General features: G+C 43.4%; 2 protein-coding genes across 2 annotated transcripts; both read right to left on the reverse strand.

The window, feature by feature from the left end:
• Nucleotides 1-414: 414 nt before the first annotated feature.
• Nucleotides 415-7,789, reverse strand: stpg4 (sperm-tail PG-rich repeat containing 4). Its single transcript, XM_037466290.2, has 7 exons — nt 7,735-7,789; nt 7,468-7,634; nt 5,730-5,984; nt 4,951-5,015; nt 4,631-4,676; nt 1,901-2,005; nt 415-1,557 (listed from the first exon to the last, which is right to left on the reverse strand). Exons 1-7 carry the CDS (start codon nt 7,787-7,789, stop codon nt 1,450-1,452), a joined length of 801 nt encoding a protein of 266 aa, XP_037322187.2. The 3' UTR covers nt 415-1,449.
• Nucleotides 7,790-9,475: 1,686 nt separating this feature from the next.
• calm2a (calmodulin 2a (phosphorylase kinase, delta)) lies at nt 9,476-13,763 on the reverse strand. Its single transcript, XM_037465419.2, has 6 exons — nt 13,625-13,763; nt 12,712-12,742; nt 11,270-11,413; nt 11,056-11,162; nt 10,837-10,972; nt 9,476-10,741 (listed from the first exon to the last, which is right to left on the reverse strand). The coding sequence occupies exons 1-6, from the start codon at nt 13,625-13,627 to the stop codon at nt 10,713-10,715; spliced, it is 450 nt and encodes a 149-aa protein (XP_037321316.1). The 5' UTR covers nt 13,628-13,763; the 3' UTR covers nt 9,476-10,712.
• Nucleotides 13,764-15,048: the final 1,285 nt, after the last annotated feature.

Raw genomic sequence — 15,048 nt, forward strand, 5'->3', positions numbered from 1 at the left:
TCATTGCCTCTCCCTCCCAAGTAGTATAAATGCGTGCCCGGCCCCTCCACAGACCTCATGCAAAGCCTCCGTTAATAAGATTGTCTTCCTCTCTGGGTGGAAGTGTGCGGCTCCTTTGTCTCCAGAATAATGACACGGGGAAGTAGAGCCCGACTCTTGAACTTCCTGAAGCTCTTAAGTGTGCGACTGAAGGGAAACAGAGTGGTGGGGATTAGATTCGGGCCAAGTAGATGTGCCCTTGATAACGTCCCTGCTGCACTGCATGACTGCCATCCCAAACAAAAGCAGCGCTGAAGTCGATACGAGGAGAGAGGAGCCAATGTTTTATGCAAATGCTCAACCTGCTGAAGTGCCCTTGAGCAAAACACCAGAACACCACTCAACGCGGATCCTGAGTGTTTACCCAAGGTGATTTTGAGAAGTCGCTCCATTACTATGCTGCATTGGCTTTCCTAACTCAAACCTTGCAGCGCCATGTACCCAGTCCTGTTGAATAATAATAATCCATTTGAAGTTCAAACAAGCATCCAACAAAAAAGTCTCCAGCAACATCACCAAAGACATGGCCCTCAGTGTCGGCTGTTTAGTGATAGACAAGCTAAAGAAATTGGGCTCTACTTACCAATGTCACATTTTTATCCAGAATATGAGTGGGCAGAACAGATGAAAATAGCTCCCCTTCCTCAGCAGCTGTCTAATTGGCTGTGGCGTAACATTCTGATGTGTGTATGGCAGTGCTAACGAAATGCATGCATGCTCAGCAAAAAAGCCTCCTGCAGTGAATGAATGATAAACATTGCTCAGGATCCCACCAACAACAAATCTGCAATGATTTCATGCACCCATCCAACGCGCCTTTCCTATCGCCGCTGCTCACTTGTGTCCCGCCATTACTGGCCGCATTTGTTTGCCAAAAGTAAAGGGAAGAGTAGGTAGCGATAAGAATAGATGTTTTATTGTGTGGCTCTGCCTTGGCCCCTAATTCTAAATGTGTTATCTGAGGGTGCAGCATGCCACACTAAGCTATGTGCATGTGACGCATGGCTGAGCAGCATTCCCCCTCCTGAGTGCATCGCAGGGCTGAAATACCATAGCAAGGCAAAGCGGCACATCTGCCGACAGAGATGGGAGAGAGGCGACGTGAAGGGGGGGGGGCGGAGTACCGGGAACATGAAGTTAAGTGGAATGAAGTAGCCTTTGTAGCAGATAAGATCATTCTGCTTCCCTGGCCAGCGTCACTAAAGCAATTTGAGCACAAAGAATGCGGCTCATTTTGTTGATGTGTCATACAGATAAACATTGGTCCATGTAATAAGAAACTACAGTATTGCTTTCTTTATGTACATTTTCCTTTTAATTTTAAAAAGAAGGCAGGGTCACTGTGTGTGTGATCTGCCATGCGGGCTGACGGGATGGTGGTGGGATGAAGGCATTGTGGCATTCTCCACACTAGAGGATGTTGCGAAAGAAGAGGCTAAATGAGGGGTCCATGGCCTCCGTGTTGAGACGGTCACCCAAGTTCCAGCAAGGTTCGTAGGCCCCTGGACCCGGGGTCTTCTGTGGAATCAACATTTCATTCTCATACACACACAACATCTTCATGCCATCAATTTGAAATACCAAAAAAGGCAGACCTTTAGCCAAAAGAGAAATATTCTATTTTCTTCACTTCATGTTGTAGTGAAGTGTTCAATCCAATATTAAGTAGGCTATTCACAGAACGTGTGCTGGACATATCTGTGTGAGGCATGTTTTCTATGAGGCATTCTGTTATGTAACTCATTGGGTAATGTTTCGTTCGACTCCCAGGATCTAATAAAAATCCAAAATAACCGCTTCAAACCAGTGACGCCATTTCTGAATCAAATCGAACAAATGATTAGTGTGTTGACCGACTCACAGAGTGCACACAGTGGAGCCGTGGCAAGTTGGATTTGAAGCAGGAAGTGATGCCTTTTCCTGGTCTTGTCTGTGGGTTATAGTGGCATGGGGAAGGTCCCTCCCTCTAAAGGGGCAAAGATAGGAGCTATTATTGATTGACAGATTCATTGATTGACAGATTACGTGATCAAGCCTCATTGTGCTGTAGACCCACGCTAGCTTGCAAGCATTAGCATATGCTAACATAACATAGGCTGTGTTTTGTAGTTGTTGTTCTTTTTCAATTAGCTTGTTGTAACAAAATCATCTTTTTGAAAATGTCAAAAAGCAGTAGCATGCAGCAAGTGTTTTGGTTGTTGAACGGAGCTTTGTTAACGCAAACAACTTCATGAAAGATAACATAATAATATGTTACAGATCACGCTTGGCTTGCAAAATCATCTTGTTCATCTGCTGTTAGTGCCCCAGACGTTAGTAGTTGCAGTTAACTTAGTCAGGAACCCGGGGACAAACAGAAAGCACAATTTATTATTTATTTTATTCTGGGTTAGTACAATTACCTTTGAAGAACATAGTGTTGTTTTTGCAGAGGAGAACATGGACCTTAAATAAACACGAATCAATGTAAGGACTGTTGTACTATTGAGAGCTTATTAATGTTTATGAGGTTTTTTATCTTTTGGACATTTCAACTTTATTTAAGTATACTTCCCTGAGTGAGACCAAAGGAAATAGGTTTATTATTTTATGACTGAGTACAGGGTTCAATCAGAACACGCAAGTATTATAAACACCTACAGTACATTGTGACCTCTAACGGTTTAAAAGCAACCTATGAACCTGTAAGTTAATATAAATCTATTGTTTTACTGATCTCTACAGATCTCCAAGTCATGTGAATGACGCAATGACAACACCAAGTGTATTTCCAGGTAGTCAAACACATGTTGGCACATCATTCATCGTGAAGGACTTTGCCCATGTGATCTGTGTTTAAGGGTTGGTCTCTGTCCAACGTCTCTCTCCCTCTCTCCTTGCCTTTCACTTCTCCTTTCCTCCTACCCACTAACACACATGCTGGTCATCTGCCATGCAGAAATAGCTTCACCCCTCCTTCCTCAGACAGAAAACTGTCTCCCTGTCCCTGCACACAGTGCCAGTCTCTTATTTTCAGCTGCTCTCTAATTTTGACAGGGGGAGACAGGGAAGGTGTCTTTTCTCTCCCCTCCTCTCCTCGAAGGGATGGCTGCTACCGTTACATGCCTTTCTACCACGCTCGCCAGTTCCCTCGGCCCTCGGGCGAACTGGCCCGCTGGGCCCCGGCGCTTTCCTTATGCTCCTGGAGGTGTATTTTACAGAATAGGAAAACTCTTGCACACCAATGCGTGTGTGTCTGTTAGAAACCAAAGCACCTGGCCTACTTTCCCAATGTGGCGCGCAGCGCGTTGGAAACCTTCCCCTGTGCGGCAGTGGAGCAGAGGTAACTGGCACATGCTGTGACTGTCTGTGAAACTTAAAAACTTTGACCTGTTTTTGATCGGTGTATAGTAAGACACTGCAATACGGCCCCTCTGACATGAGTTACATTCTCTATTTTAAATAATGTGAGGCAATTGATCAAAATGTTTAACTCCAAAATATAAATGCTAACCTCATGGTGGGGGAAAAGTAAAAGTCAAGGATCCCTAAAGTCATAAGGATCCATCCTTTGGCACTCGAGTTTTGTGGCAATCCAGCCAATATTTCAGTCTGAATCCAAGTTATAGCCAGACAAAAGTTTCTATAGTCTTGGAAATAGAAACGACCATAGAGCAGATGTTTAGGCAAGTTGTCATGCACTATGGTCAAGGTTGAATCCCTTCTGTGAAACAGCAACAAATAAAGGGGGGCATTTATTTACACAAAAATGTCTGGGATTATGACTTTAATTCAAACAGGCCTGAATCAGAGAGGAAAGATTCGTTCCTTCCGAGAAGCACGCCAATATTGCAAAAAAGCAAACCTCGGAAATCTAGGGCGCACGGTGGCCCGGGGATGGAGAAATTAAGTCACATCAGAGAAACCGAATACATGCATGTTTTTTATTCCCAAACATCTTCAGCTCAGTGGAGATTTTTGGGAACTGTAAAAGTCCTATTATTGCTGGGCTAAGAGGCAAGGCTGGATATCTGAAATGATAATTCTTCAATTGCCTGGTTTACGGTACCAACCATTGGATCCATTTGCAGCATTTTGATCCGCCCACGCCAGGTAAGCTGTCCGACTGAGGTGGACTTGAGGGATTTGTGTAGGTGCTTAACCTTTGACAAAACAATTGTCTTGGAGTAGCTGTGACACCACTAACAGTAGAAAAACGGCTTCTAACTCTGCAGTAATAACACCTCCGGGATTTCTTAGCGCCTTTCCTTCTCTGTCAACACTCAACAGCTGCCAGCACGGCTCAAATATCCATCAGCTACTGGCATGGACAAGTCTGTAACGCTGCAATTTGAACCAAAGCTTAAAAGTCAGCTAGTGCAGTGGCATAACAGGCCTTGGAATTGGGCAAATGATACAATCAGAGAGTCAGCGGGATCGGCTTTCTTTGAACCTTGTGGTTGTCATAACTAGCTCGTGTTCAGCACCATACACATTTGGGTCGCAGCTGGTAACTAGAACCTATTGAAAGTGTACTGTAATGAAGCCGTATTGTGGGCCTATGGAAAGACTGAACGGTGATAATAACTGGTCTCGGTGAGGAGATACTTACAGGAGGAAAGCTGATCCGCTGCACGGTTGACCGAAACACCCCATGCCTGCAAGAAGAGGAGAGAAGTGAGAGGAGGGGGGTTGCGCTATGAAAAGAAACAGAGGAGAAAAGTCAGAGAAGAGAAGCATGAGGCCATGATCAGAGGCAGAGAAAATGAGAGAGCAGGTTGGTGATAGCTCCTCCCTCTTTGTTCACGCAGATGAGAGAGGGAAGGAGAAGTAGTGAAGAGGGGAGACTGATTCAGCAATCAAGAGATGATTCATTGGTTGTCTGCGTAGCTGTGATCTGAGAGTTTAACAGGCTGTTTGTCAAGGGCTTACTTGCAGGGAATCTTCTCCACCAGTTTTGCTGTCACGTTGTAGTCGCGCGGTGAAGTGTTTAGATGCTGGAACAGGGAATAAAGATAAAGCGGTGTTTCAATAGGCTACACACGAATTTAAAGATGTGATGATGTGTTGATAAGTAAAAACACACAAGAATCAAAGTGAATGGTTAAAGTTAAGGGGTTATTACCTTAATACTATAGGATTTCTCCATCTTGTATGTGAGTTTTAAGGATAGTTAAATTATATAAAGAAAACGGGCATGGAAATGTTTTCCGTTGACATTTTATTTGTACAAAACAAAATGGAGATTGTTGTCAATTGCAATGGCGAAAACACATGTTAATGGGAGTGCAGAAGCGCCAGAGAAGCACGGACGCTAGTTACGTAGCTTATTCTACTCGATAGCGGCAGGGAGGGACTGCCAGGGACCCAGAGCTGCCGGGGGCCACTGGCCTGCTGATCGGCATTGACCGTTGCTACATGGAAACATGGTGGCAGTTAGCAAGCAAGCTAACTAGCCAACATTCCAGTAGTTAGCTAGCTAATTATTTTATTTCAACCTTGCAACATGAGGTAGAAGAACCATTATTCCAGCAGCGCCATGTCCACCTCACTCGCTAGATGTGACAAACTACTTAGCTAACTAGCCATCCCTCTCCAAAGAGTTTGAATTAAACATTTATTGCTAATTATGTCAAATTGAATTTAAAAATAAAATGTTTTTACATGTGCTCAATGGCATATGCCAACAAGATAAGTGAAGGGACTCCCACCTTGTCCCTGATGCCCAGGGTGACGATGTTGGGTCTTGGACAGTTTTTGAAAGAGTAGGAGGCCTGGTGCATTAGGAGCTCCTGTATGGAGTCGGTGTAGTTGTACGCCCCGGGGAGAAGCAAATCCCCCTTACGTACGCCCAGAATCTGTGAATTTCTACCAACACCTTTAAAGCCGTAGGTCTTCCTCACCGGGTTCAGTTCAGCTTCTTCAATGAAGTCCCGTACGTGATAGGCACCTGGGATTGGTGTGTCCTGGTAGAAGGTGAAACAAGAGGAGTTAACGGAATGTGTTAAGACATCGGTAAAAATAAATAATATATAAATGTAAATTCATATAGTGCTTTTCTAAATACCCAAATACACTAACAAGACAAAAACAAAAGAAAGGAAGAGAAAGGATCAAACAAAGCAATGTTGTTGGCAATGAAAGCGAGTTTGAAGAGATGGGTTTTGAGGGTTGTCTGAATGATGATAGGGTGGGAGCCTGGCGGATGTGGATAGGTACTGCGTTTCAGAGGGAAGGTGTAGCAGCTGAGAAGGCCCTGTCACCCCAGGTCCGCCGCTTGGTCCTCAGGGTATCAGCATCGGTGGACTTGAGGCAACAAGGGACGGGTCTGAGAGGTAGGGAGGTCCCAGGTTGTTTAGGGCTGTGTAGGTCGTGATTAATATTTTCAAGTTCATCCTGTATTTGACCGGCAGCCAGAGAAGGTTGCATAGTACCAGGGTGATGTGTTCCTAGCAGCAGGTGGAGGTGAGCAGTCAAGCGGCAGAGTTCTGAACATATTGGAGTTTGTTGAGTTGGGAGAGCCGTAGAAAAGGGTGTTGCAGTAGTGAAGCTTGGAGGTTCTAGCGGCATGGATGAGAATTTTGTTGGGGACAGAGGCCAATGTACAATGTTCCTGAGGTAGGAAAAGGCAGTCATGCTGATGTGGTTGGCATGGGCTAGGAAAGAAAGGAGGGAGTAGAGAATGATACCGAGGTTTTTGAGAGTGGGTGACGACGGAGTCATTAATGTAAAAAGAGAACGTCTGGGCTGAGCGGATGAGTTGCATTTGCTGGTAGTGAAGGCGGTGGAGATATTGAAGGTGGAGATGTTGTTTATGGGTATAGACCCCCAGTGTTGCCAAATTCCCCAATGCAAATGCATATCAGCTTGGAACCTTGTATTCAGGGTTGGGGAATGCTAGATAGGGTCTCGTAATGAGGTTTTAATTATTTTAAAATTACAATACTATTTTCAGTCCTCATTTTAGAATGCCACTGAATTCGGAGCACCCAGCAAGGTACCCAGTCAAGGGCAATGGGTGCCATCATTCTATATTTCTCTCTCTATAAACTAGGCACATATTTATTGCATAGATTTACTGTAAATATACAGCAAACAAACTGTAATTTCAGTTCATTCACATGGAATAATGTCAAGCCACATGGCATTTTGTTAGCTGAGCTGAGTAGCCTGAGAGCTGGGATCACATTTAGATACACTTACATCTAATAAGGTCTAGTATGCATTATTACCACAAATGCACTACGAAGCACCCAGGGACTGTATTCACTGTAGTGTAAATGTTTCAATTTATTTCTGGCAGACAGGGCACTTTGGACACAGACAATGGGATAGTGCTATGCAATAAAATACATTAACTGAAAGTCTACTACGCACGCGCACACACACACAGACACACACAATTAAACAAATGAGCCAGTTATTTGTGCGTCCTCAGACACCACCTACTTTCAGTGTTCCCAGCCACCAACTCCCCCGGCCACACACGTCCACCTTGTCATCACCCTGCAGATAATAACAGGATACAAGCCAAAAAACACTGTAGCTTTTATCTTCTACAGTTACATTGCCATGACAACAATGTGTTGATGCATCTCCATATGTTCCATTCGGTTCTTCACCAGTTCAACGTGTGAACTGTTTAGGCACACGGAGCCATGAAGGCTTTACAGAGCATTACCTTATATCTTATATCGCCACCCCTGGACATGTTACCGACGTTAGAGGCGGCCCTGTTTTTCCTGGTGGCCCCATCCTGCGCCGTACTCATTGTTGCTCGCTATATAATCCACTTGAGATCCAGTGACACCTGACCACCATTAAAACTGCGACTGTTACTATAGCAGCAACTGCGCCGTTGATCAATTTTTCAACAACCTTGCCTGGTGGAGGGCTAAATTTAGACTTGCCGACCAGTTTGAGTCAAAGTAAGACACACTACAAAGCCATTAGCAGGGTAAAGGTGTCAAGCTGTTTACAAGCACTAGCATCCAAACTAGGTACACCCAATGTCCCGTAACAGGAGGAAACTTAAGAAATTAAGAAAAGAGACTACTTTCATTCAGCTCGTTTTCTATAACTAGTGTAGCATTTGACCGTAGTGGAATTAGTGAGCAAGCCAACTGTTGGAAAAACTGCAAGAACGTCATGTCATAGTCAGTAGGTCCTTTGAGACAGCAGAGTGTCTGCACCCTCTTAGATGATAACTGTGTACGTCATGTCAGCTTAAAATGTCTACACAACCTCTTTGGGACTTGTGGGGAAAAACTATATGTCCTCAGTAAAAGAACATGATGGTCTGTATCCAAGGTGGCACTCAGATGTGCACAGACTCCATGTTTGTCTTCCTATATACATATACTTTATATTCCCGTTCACAAGAATAAGACCATTGAACAGCCTTGAGTCAATGGGTCTCCTGCTTGGAAGTATTGTTTAATAAATGTAATGATTTTACACCGGTAGTAACTAAAAGGTCTAAAGGTTCCTGAGCTACGGATAAGGACAAGTTACCCAGCTAAGCTAACCCCCACGGTGGGCTGTCACCTTTATGACTGACAGCAAATTACAACTCAGTGGTCTACTTATTCTATTTCTACTTCCTAAGTGATGTCGTCCCCTACAATGTGTGTGTGTGTGTGTGTGTTTGTTTGTTTAGTTAAATGAGACAATTGAGGAACACTCAAAGGTTTTTAAGAAGGATACTTACATGGAGAAATTCTTTCAAACTAACCTTCCCCTTTGTGTCTGGTTTGAAGTATCACACCTCTTGTGGTCCTCTGTCTCTCTCTCTCTTCCAAACACACAGTCCAAAATAAAGATGATCACTTAAAGAAGTCACACTAAAGAATCACACAAGGCTGCATGGACTACATGGTCAGAATAAGCCAAGAATTGTTACAAAGCTTACAAGGCAAGTCAAATGTGGAGTTACACGGTTTCAACACCCGGTGTACGTTGACTTATCTATTTGGACAACGCATGGACGCAGAGGACAGCTGAGACTGGTGTTATATGTACTGTGTAATTAACTGCATTTCATAGGTCGACTGTGATGAGCCTTAAGCTAGAAAGTTTCTCCTTTGAAGTGTTGCGAATAATTGCTTTTGACAAGGTGATGACCGAGTTAATTCGCACCTAAAGTTGCAAAGTTTATCTCTGTTGCAACGCAGTCTGTGAAAAGGACGATTGCACATTTTGGAGACACAAGGAAAATAAAAATAGAAATTGCAGGTACTTACCTCTCTGCATTAGGTTATTTTGGTGTACAAGCTGTCACTTAGGTGTATTTGCAATGTGTTAGAAACTGAAGTGTAGCCACTGAATATGCATGACTGAGAAAGCCACAGACTAATGCACTTACTATTCCCAGCTGACAGTCAGAACCATCACATAACCACATGGATTTTAGATTAACGTTAACTAAAAGCAGCCAACAAATTCACACAAGCAGCGCTGAGGTCCACAATAGAGCTTTATTTTGTCATCAAAACAACAAACTTAGTATCTCTGCAAGCTACTGTAACAAACTCAATCAGAAAACACACAAAAAAAATATTCAAACAGGTACACCTCTATTTACACCATGGTTTCTGATGTACGCTTAATCACATTCACCTTGTGATTGGGGGCAAATGCCAAGTAAGACATGAGGCAGACAGCTTCTACATGGTGCTGCATTAACAGTAGCAGACAACACATGGCCAATTCAGTCAGTTTGGGACCCGGACAGTACAAGGCTTATCCAATGTCTAGTACCATTGTGTGCACTTCAAATAGAAGCCGTTGATCCCTCCCAGTGCTTTTATTTTAATGACAATACAGATTTGATGAGCTTATCTGAACATTAAGAGGCATTGGCTGATGCTCCTCAGTGCTTTTGGAAATCAACAGGGGACAATTTAAATTGGTAAACATTTCATTTGTATTATAGGCAAGAAAAAAAAAAAAGAAAAAAAGATCCTATCAAAAATGGAGCATCCTGTCCTCAATACAAAAATGGGAATTATTACAGGGTATACAAACTCAAGGATCCATAACTGAGAAAAAGACAATTTTCAAAACCAGGTAGATTGCAATTTTTATTGGAAAACAAAAATATACAACTTGGAATGGATTATTTGAGGCATGACCAGAGGCCATTAAAAAAAAAAGGAAAAAAAAGTAAAAGTAGTGAGTAAAACATTAAAAAGCATGTAAGATTAGTTGTTTCTGGTATATAGAACAGCAGATACAAAAAGAGTTTGTACGAGTACCTAGGAGATACACCCGTGTCATTTTTTTTGCAGTAGTGCAATGCTGAGAGATTTCCATATATACTTTGTCCGTAGTCCATGCAGAGTTTAAACTCCTCTACATTGTTTCCATGCCAACAGTGTTGCCAAGAGACAATTAGCTGACAGGTTTCCAATGTCGCCATGCGTGGAGGTGCCCCCGAGCACACAAGACGGGAAGATTTGAAGTTCTCCGGCTCCCAGGGGCCTCCACAGGCATCTGGTTGTATGACCATTCCGTCACCCCAAAACACCATGACAGCAAAAGAAAGGGACATGGGACAAGAGCCTATGCAGTTTACATGCAGTTCCTTTGGACAGCAGAGGGGGCAGGGACGAAGGGGGGCTATTAAGATTTTACAGATAAATTACACAAAGAAAAAAGGCAAATTATTTATATACGAAATCTGTACAAGGCCTTCACTTCGCCGTCATCATTTGTACGAACTCTGCAGGGGCGAGAAAAAAAAAAAAAGAGTTGCAACTCAGTTTCCGGTAAATTACCCAAACAAACTCAATATGTAGCAATCTCACATCTACCAACCTTCATAGTTGACTTGTCCATCTCCGTCAATGTCTGCTTCTCTGATCATCTCGTCCACTTCTTCATCAGTCAGCTTCTCTCCAAGGTTTGTCATCACATGGCGCAGCTCAGCAGCACTGATGTATCCATTGCCATCCTGAAAAACAGTAAACAAATGTTAAAAAAAACAGACCAAAGGGTATTTCCATAGCTGGGCGCTTGGAATTTGGTGGCTTTTACCTTGTCAAAGACGCGGAATGCTTCTCTGATCTCCTCCTCGCTGTCTGTGTCCTTCATCTTCCTTGCCATCATAGTGAGGAACTCTGGGAAGTCTATCGTTCCATTTCCTTTCAAACAAAAAACAAAAGAAACGATGAGGGATTTCCAGCGATACAAAACAGTATGTGGGTGGTTAGAAAGTTATTTTTTTATAAAAGGCAGATTAGATTCTTACCATCAGCATCCACTTCGTTGATCATGTCCTGCAGCTCTGCCTCTGTGGGGTTCTGGCCCAGAGAGCGCATGACTGTTCCCAGCTCTTTGGTGGTGATGGTGCCATCGCCATCCTTGTCAAAGAGCGAAAATGCCTCCTTGAACTCTAATTTTAAAAATAAAAAGTAAAGGGCTTCTTCAGTTTGGCAGTTGTAACAACAGCTATATAGAGTGGCATAACAATCGATTAACAAAGCTGCGTATGCGACCACATCGATTAAAAAGCCATGTAAATATTGTCAGCTGAATCTGAATAAAACTACTTTTCCTTAAGTCGGAATGACATTTGACTCGAACCCTGACTTGGCTTAAGATCCAAAATTGTATCACTTTGGTGTGTTATAAACTAGCTACAACAAGCTGAGTCCTTCCATTTTAAGTTCCAACTGCAGATGTTTCTGGCTAAACAAGGGCAGCGACCACCAGACCGTGCAGTTAGCCTTCATCAGCGACAAATTATATTCTGTGTGGTTTGGTGGAGCTGTGAGGGACAAGCTAGCATGACACTCAAAGACTGATTAGGTGTAGCGTCATACAGCAGCTCATCAAGTTCATAAAACAGACCTGTGTGTGTAAAAAAAACAGGTCAACACCCTTTTTGTTACGAGGAAATGCCTGTTGACGGAAATGTCATGGGTGGAGATTCCTAAATCCTTTGATAGTGGCCATGTAAAAGCCACATCACAGGAGTCACTAATGATGCTTTAAATAACTACATTACCCAAAGTCAGCAGAAAGTTGTCATGTTATGCTGTACATACCAACTGACGGTCTAAACACGTCGGTCTAAACACTGGCACACGTCAGCAAAACAGCGAGGCACTAAAAGCAAGGCCATGTAATGCAGCGAGTGTACGATCAGCACATTGTGAAACCTGAGACCTAAGCGGAAGCAGAAGATATCATCAGGAAACTTGCTACAACTGTCCCACATTTTATACATGCACTGCATTCATTACAGCAAGTGTCCCTGACCGCATACTGGCTGCAATGCCTCGACGCGCTCCTCCTGCATGATTTAGATTACGACATCTACCTCTCATCTCACAATCAGTTTGCCAAGTCCAAATTCCCATTCCATCAAATAAAAAACACACCCAGGGCAAAGGACACATCATGAACGGCATATAAACAGGTCACCACCAACACCTCAATAGAATACACTGTCTTTCCAGATTACATCATATTTTACATGGCAACCATGAAAATGCAAAGTTTTCCATGAGGGAGTCCTTCTGCACTCAAGATCCAGCAAGCAACAGCAGTTTCATTCATTCCCGTTTTATGACCAGTAGGCTGCCCTGTGGAACGCCTTAAAAGGAAGAAGTATAAATCCACTGCAGGGGATGCAAGGATCCATAACGCAGGCCACTCCGCAGGGGGAAAGATGCAGCCATGTCTTACCAGCAATCTGCTCTTCTGTAAGCTGATCAGCCTGTAAAAAAAAAAAGAGGCATTAATATATGGAATTAACTTACCTTATTATTTAAAAAAAAAAACCTGGCTTCAACGTTAGGGGCCGCCCAGGCCTTTACAAACACATCTTTGAGCGCGCGTCTTTATTCTGGGTTTTAATGGAAAATGAGGCACTACAACTGAGATAAGAGAAAAATTGGCGTTTTCGTTGGGGTGCAAACATTCCAGCTACTTAAATTTGGAGGGGAAAAAAAAAGTTGCTGTGTCCAATACACGTTAGATATAAAATACTGACATATGAATGTTCGACAACTTCACTATCGACGACTTATGAATTTGGGCGGTAAATGCTAGCTAGGACGCGCTAAAGTTAGCCTGCTCTTTTATACCGGCTCACAGGGACAGACCTCAAAACACCCGCGACGTTCTACACTTTAGGACAAAACGACCGACTAAGTCATCAGTCAGCGCAAGCGAGGCAGCGGTGGGCAAATAGTTACTTTAACAGCCTTTTTAACAATATTTGACATCGCACATAAATGTTTAGCGCACGTCAAAATTTAGCGACGCCAACGCAAAAAAATGAGTTGGCATTGTACGGGTACGTAACTAACGTGATATACTCTGAATGATTTCCGGTGGGACTGCGCAAACGCTACGAGGACTAACTTACTAAGGCTGTGTAATTATTCAGACTAAGGGAGCCCACCGTAGCTTTGTCTAACAAGTTAGCATTTCCTAGCCACTAGCGAGCTGTCAATTTTTCTGCCAGCACTGCGGTAGTCCAAATGGATTCAGTTTACCCACTGGTGACGTTACCGTGTATCGACACTCATTTCGCACATGTAAAATCTACTCTAGGACCGTAGAGTAATTCCAGATGGATGGATTTTTTTCTTACCATTTCGATGTAGATGCAACGGCTGGTTCACGAGAAAATCCGTTTCAAACCTAAGCCAACACGACGCCTGAGCCGACTGACAATCTCTATGAACACAGTGAGGAAGCGGCAACTGGGCTCGCCTTTAACGGCTCTCTTATAACTCCTCCTCTTTCAAATATCACTCCGCCAGCTTCGCCTTTTCTCATATATAAAATTAACGAAAACCGCTCTTTAATTATTTTATAGCTACAAAATAAAATCAAGACACAATTTACATATGCTCTTGTGAGTGCTGTGAATGTTTCGAGGTCGATATTTCAGTTTGAATTGTGTATTACTGTGGGTCTACTTAGCGGAGTATGAATACTTTCTGCTACTCTGTGATGGAGCACAAAACGTAGCTGAAAGAAATCGCGCTCTCTGATTGGTGTGTTTGTACCTGCAATGCGTCACTCCCATGGTCTGCGCTGCCGCTGCATCTTGTCCATAGACATCCCAGTCAGCGCCACAGGCTTCGCAGACAAGCTTGTTGCACAGTGTGTGTATCCATATGGGCATCGTCTTTAGGGAGACCCAGTAAGCTAGTTTAAGTTATTAGTAATTAAGTAGCATATTTTGTTACTTGTAACCGATATATTAGTGACCCCGTTTTTACATTTCCTGTTGTTTCAGTTTTCTGTCTTTGATTACATTACTCGTCTTTTTTTTATCAGCATGCTTATTTATTTTTCTTAAAATTGCTGTTTCAGGCTCCCTGCAGAATCTTAAATAGTTCAGTAATGCTCTTGACTTTTCCTCCTAGTCTTCTCCACTCAAAAATGTGCATATTGAGATGCAGTGTCAGGGCCAAAGTGCTCCAGCCAAATAGTTTATCATATGTGACTGTGTCGGTGGCGGGCGTTAATGTCAGGTGACCGTGAATGCTCGGGTCTAATTATGCTGCTGCTGGTGTGGACGGGAGAGTCTGATAGCCCCCAGTTGCTGCACCGATCTCCCAGTGACCAACTGTCTCTGTCCTGATCCCAGGGGAGATGCTGAGGGGGAGGAGGAGGTTGAAGGAGGGCGGACAGGGATGTGTAAGAAAAACGACAAGAAAATACAATAGAATAGAAATCTTTGTGCCACCCCCCCCCCCCCCCCTGCTCAGCAGCTTTAGAATCAGCTACACCCCCACCCCCACCCCAACCCTCCTCCATCCTAATCTGGAGCACATTGGATTCTTTTCAATGTGAATGCTAAATCTGTTTTTCTGCTACGGGGTTTTTGTCTGTGCGTAGATTATGAAATGCCAAAGGTGGCGGCACAAAGGCCTTATCACAAGTAACCCGATTAACTGGCGCATGTGTCAAGGGGGGACATTTTGAGGTGAGTTAATTTGCCCTTTTGCCTCTTTGAAATTACCTGTCCCACTGTAAAAACCTCTAAGAGCACTTAAAGGTGTT

Source organism: Pungitius pungitius, chromosome 13 (assembly GCF_949316345.1).
Source record: "Pungitius pungitius chromosome 13, fPunPun2.1, whole genome shotgun sequence".
NCBI lineage: Eukaryota > Metazoa > Chordata > Actinopteri > Perciformes > Gasterosteidae > Pungitius > Pungitius pungitius.

What these genes read in the sequence shown, in the direction of transcription:
- stpg4 (XM_037466290.2), bottom strand. Translation starts at nt 7,789, where the DNA reads ATGAGTACGGCGCAGGATGGGGCCACCAGGAAAAACAGGGCCGCCTCT. An exon ending in GGTGGCTGGGAACACTGAAA is followed by an intron (nt 5,985 to 7,467) that starts GTAGGTGGTGTC and finishes ACCTTCTACCAG; the next exon opens with GACACACCAATCCCAGGTGC. An exon ending in GTGGAGAAGATTCCCTGCAA is followed by an intron (nt 4,677 to 4,950) that starts GTAAGCCCTTGA and finishes CTCTTCTTGCAG; the next exon opens with GCATGGGGTGTTTCGGTCAA.
- calm2a (XM_037465419.2), bottom strand. An exon ending in CAACGAAGTGGATGCTGATG is followed by an intron (nt 11,163 to 11,269) that starts GTAAGAATCTAA and finishes TTTGTTTGAAAG; the next exon opens with GAAATGGAACGATAGACTTC. An exon ending in TGGACAAGTCAACTATGAAG is followed by an intron (nt 10,742 to 10,836) that starts GTTGGTAGATGT and finishes TCGCCCCTGCAG; the next exon opens with AGTTCGTACAAATGATGACG.